This window comes from Rattus norvegicus, chromosome 4 (genome assembly GCF_021556685.1).
Source record: "Rattus norvegicus strain SHRSP/BbbUtx chromosome 4, alternate assembly SHRSP_T2T, whole genome shotgun sequence".
In the NCBI taxonomy this organism is placed as follows: domain Eukaryota; kingdom Metazoa; phylum Chordata; class Mammalia; order Rodentia; family Muridae; genus Rattus; species Rattus norvegicus.
Window position 1 is genome coordinate 94,548,036 of NC_141537.1, and position 16,370 is coordinate 94,564,405.

A 16,370-nucleotide genomic window follows, 5' to 3' on the forward strand; every position below is an offset into this window, starting at 1 on the left:
GATTTTATTCTTAGATAAAATGAGAAATTTGCTGTAGATGGTAAAATAAACAATTATCTTTTCTTTACACCGTTAAACTATTCATGAATGGATGAATATCTGAATGCTTATTTATTTTGAGTTCAGTAATGCCTGTTACAGCGCACTTAAAGCTGTGTGAGAAACTTGGTTGGATAAAAATATAGTAAAGAATATTGATAGTTGATTGAAAGGCACATCCACATTTTTGGTTATCAAGGTATCAGTTGGAGGGAGTAGCAGAGATCTGTGGTTTTTAGTGATCCATGAATGAGATCTGCATCTCTCCTGCTGTGAAGAGTGAAGGTACTGCTTCTGAAGGTCCAAAAGGTGACATAATGGATGACAGCTAAATATTCAAAACATTTAAGACAGATGTGAAGAATGCAAATTACATGAAGAGACAAATATGAAACCAGAATTTTCCTCAAAAACCATTTAAAAGGACTTAGAAGAGTCTGGGGCCTTATAAAATTGCAAAGCTTCTCTAAGGAAAAGGACACTGTCATTAGGACAAAATGGCAACAAACAAATTGGGAAAAGAGGACGAATATTCAAAATATACAAAGAACTCAAGAAGTTAGACTCCATAGAGCCAAATAACCTTATTAAAAATGGGGTACAGAGCAAAACAAAGAATTCTCCACTGAGGAACATGGAATGACTGAGAAGTATCTAAAGAAATGTTCAACATTCTTAGTCATAAGGGAAATGCAAATCAAAACAACCCTGAGATTCCACCTCACACCAGTCAGAATGGCCAAGATAAAAATCTCAGGTGACAGCAGATGCTGGCGAGGATGTGGAGAAAGAGGAACACTCCTCCATTGTTGGTGGGATTGCAGACTGGTACAACCATTCTGGAAATCAGTCTAGAGGTTCCCCAGAAAACTGGACATTAAACTACCTGTGAACCAAAAAAAAAAAAAAAAAAAAAAAAAAAGACCGGGGAAGTTGGATGGGGAGAGAGGTTCATGGGAACCTGGGAGGCATTCAGGGAGAAAAAAAGAATATTATGATTGAAATATATTGTATAAAATTCTCCAAGTATAAATAAAAACATTAACCTCCCTAAAAAGAGTCTAGGGTCTCATTTTAAAATACTTGCAAATTGTCCTTGACATTTAGCATAATAATCTACCAAATAAAATGATCTTGACTCCATAGTAATTTGTGTGCATATGTATGTACATGTTGATATGAATGTATAGGCTTTTGAGTACATGCATGTAAATGCATATACACATGTGTGCTTAGAGGCCAGAAGTCAACTTAAGGTGTAACTTGTAAGGAGCCATATTGTTTTTTGAGACAGTCTTATTCACTGGCTTAGAGCTTACCATGTAGGCCAGACTGATGGGGCAGCAAGTCCCAGTGTTCTCTATGTCTCTACGCTCACAGAGCTGAGATTATAATTGCCCAGCTCCTTGCCTGTGTTGTGTCTATGTGCTTGATTTATTGTTTTTATTTGAGTTCTGGAGGTTGAACACAAGTTCTCGAGCTCCTGTTTCAAGGTCTTGGCTTCCTGAGCTGTATCCTCAACTGCTCCAAAATTACTTTTAGAAACTGAATTATCAATATCAACTTGGGGGATATTGACAACTTAGATGTGTTCATAAGACACATATGCAGAATATAGGATGTAGGTAAGGATGCAGAGTAAGTCCTGACTTCATGCCAGTTATCCATGTTACTATGATGTTCACCACATCACATTCTGGAGCAAACTAGTTAATGACTTCTTTCCTGTGACAATTATATCCGATTAAGTTTTGAGAAAATTGTTCTCAAATTGTCTTCGAGTTAATCTTCTAAGATTCCCAGTGGAGTTTCCTTTTAGTCATTCGTGTGTGTTGCCTATCATTTAGGTTTCATGACTTGAAAAAATACAAACATTGTATCTCCTTCCAAAAAATGCTCCAGGTAATTAGTTAAGATAGTTAGAATACATTTACTTATATTCAAAATTTAAATAATCATTCTACATTAAATGTTAGACATAAGGTCAGTTTATCAAAATTAAGCCTGCTAAAAGAGATGCTTAGTTTCTACAGAAAAATTATAAACACATAAACACTAGCAAACCCAGACATACACTTCAAATTTCTAAGTAATTATTCAAGATGCTAATCTTATATTATTGCTATAAAACACTATAAAATTTTATTTTGCCTCTTCCTTTTTTTTAAATACTCCTCTGATTGGATGTTGTGGTACATACCTGGAAGCTTAGCACGTGACAGTCAGAAACAAAGGAAAAAGGCTTTAGGCCTGCCTAGGCTAACTAGTTGGATTTTCTGTAAAAGATTAGAAAGAGGGAGAGTAAAAGAAAAACTCCTTTGACTGTAAATATTGACAAGAAAGCAAGTAGAGAAAAGTCAATTTACAAGTAGTAGGCATTAGAGTGTGTGTGTGTGTGTGTGTGTGTGTGTGTGTGTGTGTGTGTGCGCGCGCGCATGCGCACGTGCGCACACACATATGTGCATTTATAATTTCTGCCTGAAGTTATAATCTAATAGTGAAATCACATATTATTAAAAGTCATGCAAATATGTATAAATTATAACTTTAGTAACTGGTGGAATAGTCAGATGTGTCGGCAACTGTTAGTATAAATGCTATTATTATACTAACAAAAGGTCATGGAAAAACTACCTTATAAATGATTCAGATGTTAATTTTCATGAAGGAGTTTTAGGCAGACAGTTCAAACCATGGAAGCAGCATGTGCAAATATGATTGGTAAGATATGACACAATGTGACCATGCTGAAGAATATCTAGAAGTGTCCATCAAAACCTGTGTAACTCGTATTATAAATTGACCCTTCCTCCTAGGATGAGGCCAACCCATTGACAACTATCAAAACATAATCTAGCACAGTCAGTTTTGCTCTGAAGAATGATTGCTTGAGTTGCAATACAAAGAGGAAGAAGAGGAGATTTCAGATAGACTTGTAGGGGCCCAGCAGAACAATGACCAGAGTGGACAGCCAAATGTTCACAAAAGAAAATCAATAATAATAGATTAGATGAGGTCATAAGGGGGAAAACAATGAGACTACAGAAAATTATGACATATCGAAAATGTCCCACATCAAAGCAGGGAAGATCAGAGAAAATTTTCAGTAGCATGTCATGAATATGGACCTGGCCGTATCTGATCTGAGATATAATCGAGCCATTTAGTAGAAAGGTAAACTATAGTAGCAAATAAGTCAAGCTAGACATTGAAGTCTGCAGGAGAAACAACATCACTGTCAAATGTTGTCAAAGAGGGTTTTTCAGATAAGCCCTGAATTACTTGACTTGGCAGTGTGACGACTTTGTAGTGCCATTTCCATGATGGGGTGTCCAGTTATTCCCATTCATAGAAGTCTTCTCAAAGTGACTGGTTCTGTAGAAATAGAGAAAAATTTTCAGATTATGTTGACATTGAAAAGGAGAGAGAAAATACATCATTTATGAACCATCAGAGGTCATAGGGAATTGTGGGAAAGACCTGTATGCTTTTAATTTACTTATTTACTTATTTATTTTGGATTAATGAGAAAATTTTAAAAATTTTCTTTATTGGGAGGTAAGATTTTTATTGGATATTTTATGTATTTACATTTCAAATGTTATCCCCTTCCCCTGGGCCTTCACAGGACCAAGGGCTTCTCCTCCTATTGATGCCAGACAATGCTATCCACTGCTACATATGCAGCTAAAGCCATGGGTCCCTCCACTATTTGGTTGGTGGTTTAGTCCCTGGGAGCTCTGAGTGGTCTGGTTGGTTGATATTGTTGTTCTTCCTAAGGGGTTGCAACCCTTCAGCTCTTTCAGTCCTTTCTCTAACTCCTCCATTGGGGTTCCTGTGCTCAATCTGATGGTTAGCTGCAAGCATCCTCATCTGGATAAGTAAGACTCTCACAGAGTCTCTTAGGAGGCATCCATATCAGGCTCATGTCAGCAAGCACTTCTTGGCATTAGCAATAGTGACTGGGTTTGGTGGCTGCATATGGGATGGATCCCCAGATGGGGCATGAAATCCTTAGGCAAATGAGTGGAACTAGAAAATATCATTCTGAGTGAGGTAACCCAGTAATAAAAGACCACACATGGTATGTACTCACTGATAAGTAGATATTAGCCCAAGCTCAGAATACCTAAGATACAATTCACAAACCGTATGAAACTCAAGAAGAAGGAAGACAAAAATGTTGATGTTTCAGTCCTTCTTAGAAAGGGGGACACAATACTCACAGGAGGAAATACAGGGACAAAGAAGGGATCAGGGACTGAAGAAAAGAATTTTCAAATAGGAAATATACACCTTATACATTTTAGATGGAGTTTTATTCTCTGAAATGGGGATAATTTTAGAGTTTTCCAGTAAAAGATGACTTTAGACAGCAAGGAGGCCATTTCCACATTTGTAATTAGAGCTAAAATAATATGCCAGTGGTAGCCAGAGGGGAAGCTCCAGGTCAGTGTTAGTACAAATCTCATATTTCCTATGTTCACTATATGACACTGATAGATATTATCTTCTGAAAGTTCATGAGTAATGAGAAGACCAAAGTTTCCATGTTGGTGAATCTTTGAAAAGGCATTGTAGAAAGTAGATAAATGGGTAGACAAAAATGACTCATAGGAGATTTAACAACTGAGTGAACAGTTACTATCACTGATCATTTCCAATTACATTTTTAGACATTCAGGATGTTTGGGACTTTGGTCCTGAGTCTTGGCAGTTTATGAGTTTGTGCTCGATAGCATCTCTAAATAGAAAGAAGGAGCAATGGCACGCCAATCCACTATACACCCCGCTGTACAGTAATTCTGAAAAAGGGGACGAGCAACTCCCCAGGAAGGGGAATGCAATGTAGAGAATGCTAAGTAAGTGTGTGTGTATGCGTGTGTGTGTGTGTGTGTGTGTGTGTGTGTGTGCACGTGCACATGGGCATGTGTGTTTGTGTGCATACATGAGTCAGATTTAAATGTCATCCTGATTCTGACTTACTGTACCTGGGTAGACTGAAATTTCTCCGAATTTTAGGATCTATAGATCCATGCAGGTAAATATCATATTTATTAACACTTTAGTTCAAACAAAATAACTCCCTCATGTCTAAATTTATAAATAACCCATAGAGGTTGTTATTTAAAACACTCAGACATACTTGGCATGAAAATTGGCAGTATTGGGCTAGCAAGACACTTAACCCCCAAGCCTAATAACCTCATTTTGATCCACATAACCCACATGGTAGAAAGAATGAACTGACTCCAGTCAGTTGTCTTTTGACCTTTATATGCAGGCTACAGGAAACACACATGCACATTAGAGCACACATGAACACACACACACACACACACACACACACACACACACACACCAAACAAGGATGTGTATCTTTACTTACACAAACATGCAGACACAGGAGATGAGCAGAATTCTATTTCTACATTATAAACTTATCCAGACTTCCTAAAGTATGGATTTATTGTAAGTTTAATGATATTTTATAAAAGTTTAAAATAGTTACAAGGATAAACTTAGGAGTGAGAAAATAATATATTCAATACTGGTCCTGTATTTACCAATGAGACTTGAAAGAGTCACTCAACCTCTCCAAATTTTAGTTTCCTAACTTTAAAAAGAAGGAGGAAATGAATAGTTAATAGATAATCATAAGGATTAATTGAAATATTTTATCTAGTTACATAATACAGGCTGAAGCAACAAATAGATTTGGGCCTGGCTTACACACACACACACACACACACACACACACACACACACACACACACACACACACACGCACATGCATGCATACATACAAATCATTACTTTACCTAACAAGCTTAGAGGCCAAAATATAGTTTTTTATGCACACAAAATGTAAACCAAGGATGGTGTCAATTGAGCTTCTAAGTGACCCTCCCATGAATTTATATGTTAAGAAATATTGAATGCCTTGGAAACATTTTCTTAAAATTCTTTGGAATGTTTTGTATTGCTACTGTTTTAATGATGACTCTGATAAAATGAATTAAAAGATAAAGAAATGGGGCTGGGGATTTAGCTCAGTGGTAGAGCGCTTACCTAGGAAGCGCAAGGCCCTGGGTTCGGTCCCCAGCTCCGAAAAAAAAAACCAAAAAAAAAAAAAAAAAAAGATAAAGAAAAGCAGTTTACTGAGGATATCTGTGTCTGAGTATTCCTGACTGATTCCACATGTACTGGCAATGTGAACGAGGTAATTTTTTTGCCTTGGTTGGGGCAAGAACTGCAGTAATGTATGCAAAATTCACATGGAGCTTGTCTATAAGAAGTCCCTGTAGTTCTTCCAGTTTATATGAAGAGGCTTAAGATGTTGCCTGAGGCATCATTTTTTTCCTCCCCAAGGCAAACTGAAATGCCACAAACTGAATTGTTTTCACACTATTAATGTATTCTTCTCTCTTTCAATTTCCCAGAGAGCTGACATCGGGATTTCAGCTTTAACCATCACTCCAGACCGGGAGAATGTTGTGGATTTTACAACACGCTACATGGACTACTCAGTAGGGGTCCTACTGCGAAGGGCAGAAAAAACAGTGGATATGTTTGCCTGCCTTGCACCATTTGATCTATCTCTGTGGGCCTGCATTGCCGGCACAGTCCTTCTTGTGGGACTCCTGGTCTACCTCTTGAACTGGCTTAATCCCCCACGGTTGCAAATGGGATCAATGACATCTACTACACTCTATAACTCCATGTGGTTTGTGTACGGGTCCTTTGTACAGCAAGGTAAGAGAAAAGGTGCATTTTCCTATTAAGAGGGAAGGAAAATAATGTTTCAAATAATCAGTTAAAATAATTTTGTATACGGCATCAGTAACACTTTCTGACGATCTTCACAGCAGTGCTCAGAAAGATAACATTTCCTACTGTCTCTTAGTAGATCTCAGGCATAGCAGGCTTCCAGCATTAATGGCTGTTTGTCTTTTGATGTAAGTTCAGTTTCATCAGCAAAGGCAATGCTGAATGTCAGTGATAAGATTCACAGGGTACCTCAAGGTCAGTTTTTCCTTTCAAACTCTGACTTCCTGAGAAATAGCTTTTCTGGCACCAAAGTCCTTACTACTACAGAAAATACTCTTCTATTATTTACATGTACAAGAGAGGTTATTCTTGTTCTTCATTCAAGATGTTTTCTTTTCTCCAAATATTGATTAATAGTCCAAAGACATTAGTTAATATGAGCCTATAATTCCTGCTAATATATCATCATTATCAATGAATTTACCTTATAACTTCATTATACCCAAAATCATGTCTTTACTTTGTAATCCATATCCAGTCAACTCTCTTCATTACAAATCTTTAATTAACTATATGGTTATCCCTGTTTCAGGAAGACCATATCTTTTGCATGGCCTCGTACAGTCTACAGCTAATGGAGAAAATTGAAGAACAAGGACTGATAGTCTGGCAAATTTAACCCAGGCACTGAGCACAAGAAATACATGTGAGAACTAACATGACTGAGTAGAGAATAAATGTGGAGAGCCATGGAGATTCAGGAGATCTGTGGTATTGGCTAGATTGAAGCAGTAAAACTTCAATAACCACAGTGACAAAGAAAAGGAGGGGAAAGCCTCAATAGAGCTCTCAGTGGTGACTGGCAGTCATCACTGGAATAATTCAAGGGAAGAATCTGAAGTGTAGTAGCATGCATTCCTTATAGCGATATTTCAGTAAACTGGATTTGTGTGATTTTTAAAATTCTGTTGGAAAATAAAATCAAATTATTGGTGTAACGGTGTTAATTAGATTGAGTGACAAATTTCCTATTGAAGCAAAGGTTTCTCTTTGTTCCATAGTATCTCTAGTCTCTGCTGACAGGTCAGTCCAGAGGTTCAAACATTTCGCTCATTTAATTTACATATCCAGCTAAGGGATGTCAGTTCACGCTGTGGTCCTTGGGTTTCTCTTTGTGAGCTTCTCTACACTTCTCTCTTCCTGGGACATTTGTTCTTGTTTACAGCATCAGAGTTGGTTTCTACAATATGTGGGATTCTGCAGTCTCCATTGTGGAATTGTCCCTTCAGAATATGTATTGAATATGCTTGACTTGGAAATTTTTATGGCAATTAAAAATTACTAAAATTGTGAAGTTTTTAAGTAGACAAAAATGTAGTAAAACATAAATAATTATTAAATAAAAAACTAAATCTAACTCAGCTCTAGATAGGTTATTACCAAGACAACGATTGAAATGGTAAACTCTGGGTTAACTAAGAAAAACTAGAAGGATCAATAGGAGTAAAATACAAAGTAAGAGAAAAAAGATACCCAGTTTAAACAGAAGAAAATAGCAGAAATCTTGATGGGATTAGAAACAACAGTGTAAATATCAATGAGTGACTTAGATGGATAGTCATAGAAGTGGGCACCTGATTTCTTAAAAATAAACAGTAGACGACAAGTCATCAGTATGTATATATTCACATTTCTGAGGTTAAAAGTTGATGGAAGACCCCAGTGCAGACAAATGAAGGTAAAATGAACCTCCTGCAACAACCTATAGTTTGGACTGGAGAAAATGACGTGAGCTGCCTGTCAAAGTTAGTCATCAAACCCAAAGAAGAATGGCTAGGCTGGTGACAGAAATGCCCAGTGCTACAAGAAAGAAGAGGTGACATAGCTGGATGTAGTTATGCTGTTTCACCTCACCTCTTCCATTCCCATCAGTGGTGTCTGTGCATAGTTTCAACAACCATGGGACTTGCTAGGAACTGTAACTCTTGAACTTCTAATTAGTGTAAATAGTCACCAGACCATCTCTGGATGGACAAACTCCACCAGGCCAAACACAGAATTATTTATATATACACTTTAAATCTTTCACTGCCAGCTGTCTAGACACACAGAGACGTCTTAACAATATTCTTGATTTTCCCCTCTGTTTCTACATCCTTTTGTGTCCATTTTGTGTCATAAATATTTTAGGAGTGGAAGTTATTTTCTCACATGAAGTAATTAGACTTCATTTCTTCCCTGAAATATAGGTACCTCATACATCTCTTTCTTTTTCTGACTTTCCCCTGAAAATAACTGGTGTGTGTGTGTGTGTGTGTGTGTGTGTGTGTGTGTGTGTGTGTGTATGCGGTGTTTCTGTGCCATGAAAATCTAACCACAGTATTTCCTATCTTCACAAGCTTTCTTAACATCTCACCATCCTCTGCATGCAGGTCTGAGCCCATTATGGTCTGACTACTATTCCAGCACAGCAGTCATCCAGAACTCAAAATTCCTGTCTACTGACACTGAGAAATCACAACAAATAGACAATTACTCTAAACCATGCAGTAACTTTAGCTGAGGTGAGCCAGGCAGCATCTTTTCTACTTTTATTGGATATCTTCCGGAAGAACTTCTGATGTCATCTTGTCCAGTCTTAACTCTCACCCTGTGTTCTGACTTGGCAAGTTTCTGCTCATCCTCCAAATCTCATCTGGGTTTCCCCTGTTTCAAGAATCTTTTTTTCAGGCTAAGGCACTATCTTCATGTTTTTTAAGATAGATTTATTTTGGTACTTATAAGAATATGCAAAGATTGAGATATTTCTTTATAAAACTTATTGTCACCTGTATATTGTTTTTAAATAAAATTTATTATAAAAATTTCAAATGATGGAAAACATCATGCAGCAAACCCAACCAGATCCCAATTCTATACAGTCTAATCAACGTGTGCACAGTTAATAATGCATTTCAAAACTGGGTATTTTTAAGTGCACACTCTATTTACTTTCCTTGTACCTTTGCCTATAACTTAGTGTCTTTTACATTGGAAGTGGTTAATAAATGTGCACTGAAACGTCAAAAGATGAACGAAAGCTAAATATTTAAGTGATAACATGCAAATCTAACAGTCATTATGTGCTTATTAGATTGTAATCCAAAAAAATATTTTCACTGAAATTCTTTCCCAATGACCCAAAATCATCAAGTCAAGGAAGTTATGTGTACTATGTGAGATGTACCCACTACTGAGTACATTTTGAGAGAGAGAGAGAGAGAGAGAGAGAGAGAGAGAGAGAGGATCTCTGAAGTTGTAGAATTATTTCTAAGAGCATTGTCCAAAGTGTGGATAAATGGGTTTTCTGAATTGTTCTTCAGGTCACAAAAAAAATCCAGGAAGTTCTAGAGTAAAACCAAGCAAACAGAAAAATGCTACCTGCATGGTCCTCAGGCTTTAGCTCTACAAAGATCCAGGGGTTTTATAACATAAGTTTCATAACATTAAGTATGTTCCTAGCAAAACTGCTTTGTTAAATGGTCCTCACAGACTATAGGTTGGCTATGAATTATACAAATTCATAACGAAGGATAATGCTGAATTATATGCGATGAACCAACTTATTTTGGGGAAGCTGCTGCCTGTTCACGGACTAACAATGAAAAGGTGAAGCCATTAAAAGATACTGAGGGCATTGTTATACTCTGATTAAAAGCAAATTAAAGGCTCATAAACTCAATGAAAAGAGAATGAATGAGTAGCACTGTCCGTGAATAAGCAATAGATTTGGACTTAGTGATAATTCCTAATGAAAATACAGTCTCTTTCGGAGGAAGCACAGCTGTTATTTCAAAATTAAATATTTATTGACACACTATTTCAGATTGAAGAGGAATGGACAGATATTTCATGTGCTCGACAGATTTCTGAAAAGGAGACCATAAAGAACTAAAAGCAGGAAAATGTTAAATATATCTGAGTTGTTTACTACTCCTTATTCTAAAAAAAAGTCAGCGATTTTACAACATTCTGGAAAAACAGATTTGGGAATTCAACTGTGTAAAAGCAATATGGTCTATTACAGAGATAAACTCAGTGCATCTGTGTGGCTAGAACATTGGCGCTTGTGAATTAGGTTGTTAAATGCAAGAATGAGAGGCCAATTTAATATGTTTTGTTGTCGTTATATATCATCCCTCATCACACCTCTCTCCTTGAAGTTAGCATATTAAAAACACTGGAGCTGGAGTTTCAAAGACCCTCTAATGGATCATTCATTGGTAATTCCTCTAATGCCATCGAAGCTCAACTGTTTTGTTCACAGAAGTGACTATGTAATTTGTTATTTATAAACAAAGTGTAAAGGGAAATCTTGAGTTGTTCTATGGTTTTGTGTGATTTGAAGAACCATAAGTGCTTATAGCCATGCATATGTCTGTCAGCAAGCATCCTCTACATGGCACCTATGTCCCAGGAACAAGAGGACCAGAGAGAGGAACAAGGAACAAATTACATATAATAGTATCATGCCCAACCTAGATAATTGATATGACAATAAATAAGAACTAATATTTGTTTTATTTATTCTTTGAGAACATCATATGATATATTATTTTTTCTCATTCCACAACTTTTCCCACCACCCAGTATATATACACCTCATCTTCTCTCTCTCTCTCTCTCTCTCTCTCTCTCTCTCTCTCTCTCTCTCTCTCTCTGTCTTTTCTCTCTCTTACATACAAACACTGCCCCCCACACACACACTATAAACTATGGACTCCAATTTAGTTTGGTCACTCCTAAGCACGGGGCGTGCCTGGAGTGTGGCTGATATTTCCAGTCTTACTCCATTAAAAAATTGATTTTCCTCCTTTCAGCAGTTATTGTTTACAAAGAGCTCCTTGGCTGGGGTGGAATTTGTTACCTGCTCCCTTCTCTGTGGTAGGATTTTGTCCAGGTGAGCTTGTCTCTGTGTTCACATGTGCATTTTCCCTGTTGTATCTGGAAAATGCTGTTTTCTTAAAACCATCCACTACTTCTGTCTCTTAATATCTTTCCAATCCCTATTCCCTGGGGCCCTGAGCCTTTAAGGAAAGGGATGATAGAAACATCCCATTCATGGCTGTCAACTCTAAAGTCTCTCACTCTCTGCATGATGAAAGACATAATACTTGTAAGAGTGTTCTATGACATGTCAATGTTTTTTAATAAATTGGAGCCTAGCAAAACCACTTCCAATTATAGGATTAGATAAAGTTATTGAAAACAGAAAGAAAAAGAAAACTCTTTTGTTAGTTTTGAGGATCAAAGAGGTCTACAAATGCTAGTACTGAATAGGAAAGGGGCCCAAGGGAATGGTAGGAAAGCTAAAAATAACTCCATACTTCTGCACAAGAGTTAACATAAGAGGCAGCCCACTGGCTTTTAAATCTCAGGATAATTTTTGAAGGTAATAAAACTCTTCTCAGTGCCAGGTAGATTGCATTGTTACAGAGAATCACAGCTTTATCATTTCCACAAAAGAGACTTGAGAGAACAACCCTGCCTTTAGAAACTTTAGATAGAAAAACTCAGAAACCCCTATTTTAATAATGTAGAGCTCAAATAGGAAATCCCACAGTATTGAGGACTTAGGATTCAATAGCAAAGTCACTTTGTAGCGCTATCTGGTATTTGGTATTCTATTTGAATATAACAGAAATTATATCAGCTAGCTAACTCAGTTGTTTACTGACAGCAATAACCTCGGGGAGAAAGGAAGTCATTCCCAGTGACAGTTCACTGGGCTCTAAAGACAGATTTCTCCCCATATTCTGTTCAGACAGGAGTAACTAAAAAAGATGTCTGTTGTTTTTATTTATGTTCAAACAGCACCTCTGCTGTTGCTAATTATGATTGGCAGCCTTTAACCAAGGCAGTGCCAAGCACTTGCAGATCTGCCATAGCCACTTTGAATCTCTCCGTTCGGCTTTAAGCTTTAGAACATGACGGTATACTCTCATTCATTTTGCTAACAACAGAATTCTCTGCCACGGAAGCAAATTTTCAAGGATGGTAACCAGAGAATCGCGAGGATGAAATGTGAGTGTGTTAGTTTAACTTCCCATGGACCTTAATGAACTAAAAGGTGACCCTAGGAACCACAAGCATGTAACATGCTCTTGATGACTGTCTCTGTTCCTTTGACCCTTCTGATTAAGACAGAAAACCTCCCATGATGATGAACCAGTTTTGTAATGGTTAAAAGTAATTAAAAATTATAAAGCACAAATCAGACTCTGCTTAGAGTAAGAACAGATACAAACTATATTTTTTTAAAGATTTATACATTTATTATATTTAAGTACACAGATACACCAGAAGAGGGCATCAGATCCCATTACAGATGGTTGTGAGCCACCATGTGGTTGCTGGGATTTGAACTCAGGACCTCTGGAAGAGTAGTCAGTGCTCTTAACCACTGAGCCATCTCTCCAGCCCCTATATTTTTGAATCCTAAAAAAATCCATGTGACATTGAACTGCCTGAGGATACAGCTATACCTCTCTTGGGCATATACCCAAAAGATGCCCCAACATATAAAAAAAGACATGTGCTCCACTATGTTCATAGCAGCCTTATTTATAATAGCCAGAAGCTGGAAAGAACCCAGATGCCCTTCAACAGAGGAATGGATACAGAAAATGTGGTACGTCTACACAATGGAATATTACTCAGCTATCAAAAACAATGACTTTATGAAATTCGTAGGCAAATGGTCGGAACTGGAAAATATCATCCTGAGTGAGGTAACCCAATCACAGAAAAACACACATGGTATGCACTCATTGATAAGTGGCTATTAGCCCAAATGCTTGAATTACCCTAGATGCGTAGAACAAATGAAACTCAAGACGGATGATCAAAATGCGAATGCTTCACTCCTTCTTTAAAAGGAGAACAAGAATACCCTTGGCAGGGAATAGAGAGGCAAAGATTAAAACAGAGACTGAAGGAACACCCATTCAGAGCCTGCCCCACATGTGGCCCATACATATACAGCCACCCAATTAGATAAGATGGATGAAGCAAAGAAGTGCAGGCCGACAGGAGCCAGATGTAGATCACTCCTGAGAGACACAGCCAGAATACAGCAAATACAGAGGCGAATGCCAGCAGCAAACCACTGAACTGAGAATAGGACCCCCGTTGAAGGAATCAGAGAAAGAACTGGAAGAGCTTGAAGGGGCTTGAGACCCCATATGTACAACAATGCCAAGCAACCAGAGCTTCCAGGGACTAAGCCACTACCTAAAGACTATACAGGGACTGACCCTGGACTCTGACCTCATAGGTAGCAATGAATATCCTAGTAAGAGCACCAGTGGAAGGGGAAGCCCTGGGTCCTGCTAAGACTGAACCCCCAGTGAACTATACTGTTGGGGGGAGGGCGGCAATGGGGGGAGGATGGGGAGGGGAACACCCGTAAGGAAGGGGAGGGGGAAGGGGGATGTTTGCCCGGAAACCGGGAAAGGGAATAACACTCGAAATGTATATAAGAAACACTCAAGTTAATAAAAAAAAATACTCAAGTTAATAAAAAAAAAAGAAAAAAATCCATGTGAAGATGTTCTGTAATGAAAGTTTGATTGCTTGAATAAAGCAAAGAAGTAGTTTCTCATGAAAATATTTAACAAATTCAAAGATGATTTTATTTTTTTTTACATTTTATTTATTTTTTTATTAACTTGAGTGTTTCTTATATACATTTCGAAAGATGATTTAAACAAATACACTAAATTCTAGATTTAATGCTAATTTAATGCTAAATTTAATGAGAGAAAGGGCAGATGTTCCAGACCATTTAAAATAACTTTCCCTAGCATGTAAATTGTATTAGGTTTTTAGCGATTAATATCACGATTCACCTCAGTTTAGGAAAGAGGTATAGAAACAAGTATTGCTGAGGGGACTTATCCCAGGGTGGTTTAGGATTGATTAAAGATAAATACTGGGGCTCAAGGGACCACAGATCATGTAGAAAACAGCAGGTTAGACTATAAATTTGGAAATTCGATTTTAGATTGACATGCCAAAACCTTCATCTACTTTCCCGTCTCATCTATGAATATGTAGTTAGATACATAATCCTGACAGCTGTATCCCTTAAAATTGTCTGTGCCCTTCAAAATCCAACCCAACATTTGAAACTGTAAGACTGGATTTAGCCTAGCTCATCACTGCCTACGATCTGATCATAATGCACCTTACACTAGGTAACGGCTTCTCACCACCAGGTTAAAACTTGGAAAGGTAATAATGGTCTTGAAGCATATTAGTTGTTGTATAAGGTTTATTTATTTTTACTTTATGTATGTGGCTGTTCCACCTATGTATATATGTCCATGTACCAGGTGTATGGCTTGTGCTCACAGAGGCCAGAAGAGGATGTTAAATCCTCTGGAACTGGAGCTACAAAATTTTGTGAGCTGAAACGTGCATATTAGGTTCAGGTTATCTACAAGGGCAGAAAGTGCTCTTAACAGCTAAGGCATTTATTTCTCCAGGCCTGTGAGACACTTTTTTTCTAAAACTCTCGAATATTATACATGCATATATACATACATACATACATACATACATACATACATAAATAGTACGTACACACACACACACGTATATATATATATATATATATATATATATATATATATATATATTCCAATGTATACTTGGCAGGACAAATTAGTACAAATTCATATTATTTCATATTATCTATCTTGTCATATATATCGCTGTCTGCTGTCTGACATTTGTAAACTACATGCTTTTCTTTTTTCCAGAGGTAAGGACTAAATAAGGTGCCTTACATGTGACTAGGCAAGCACTCTACAACTAAGAGAAATCCTCAACTTTATAAACTATGTGCTTTATGGCAATTTGTGTGTTTTTTGCATGTGTCATCGTGTGTGTAAAAATTTAACATTAGACTAAGCATGACACCTATTACTGCTCTATGGATGAAATAGTTCTTTGATTCGTGGCCACAGACCAAATTTATAGATTCTTCTAATGTTTACAACCCCATATCTTGGCCTCCAAGTTAACAACCTGTTTGAAACTGGCACACAGCCTGTTCTGTCTACCTCAGTTGTTTTCTAGCCATGAACATTTATATCCATTGTCCAAGTTCAACTTTTGTATGTCCTAAAAGCAACCCTTATGCCTTTCCAAATTTAAATTCTTCCTTCTTCAGGAATCATCTACATAGATATTAAATATGAATTATTTATCTAGTAACAAAAGTGAACAGAGCAACATGGTATCTGTCTTCATGGGTTTTAAAATACACAATGAAACAACCTAACAAACACATAGGGGGCTTCCATGGCACCTTAGCCATTATGTTTGAGAAACTGAGGTGCTACTGAGACAATATGACTTCTCCTTATAATTAAATTATCTGTAAAGCATGAAGAGTTGTTGATGGTACTCTACTTTAACTTGAATCCTTTCAAGAATGTCTGTAGTGCCATCTTTCTTTAAAAGCATAGAGTGATTTTGCTATATTTGCTATATTGAGCAGCACAACTCTGTTC

At 37.2% G+C, this 16,370-nt stretch overlaps 1 protein-coding gene across 2 annotated transcripts in view; it reads left to right on the plus strand.

The window, feature by feature from the left end:
* Positions 1 to 16,370, plus strand: part of Grid2 (glutamate ionotropic receptor delta type subunit 2) — a 1,491,717-nt gene that overhangs the window by 1,143,149 nt on the left and 332,198 nt on the right. For both annotated transcript variants that reach the window (XM_087659390.1, NM_024379.2), the window contains 1 exon segment: positions 6,483 to 6,795. In XM_087659390.1, coding sequence (XP_087515516.1) covers positions 6,483 to 6,795 — 313 coding nt within the window.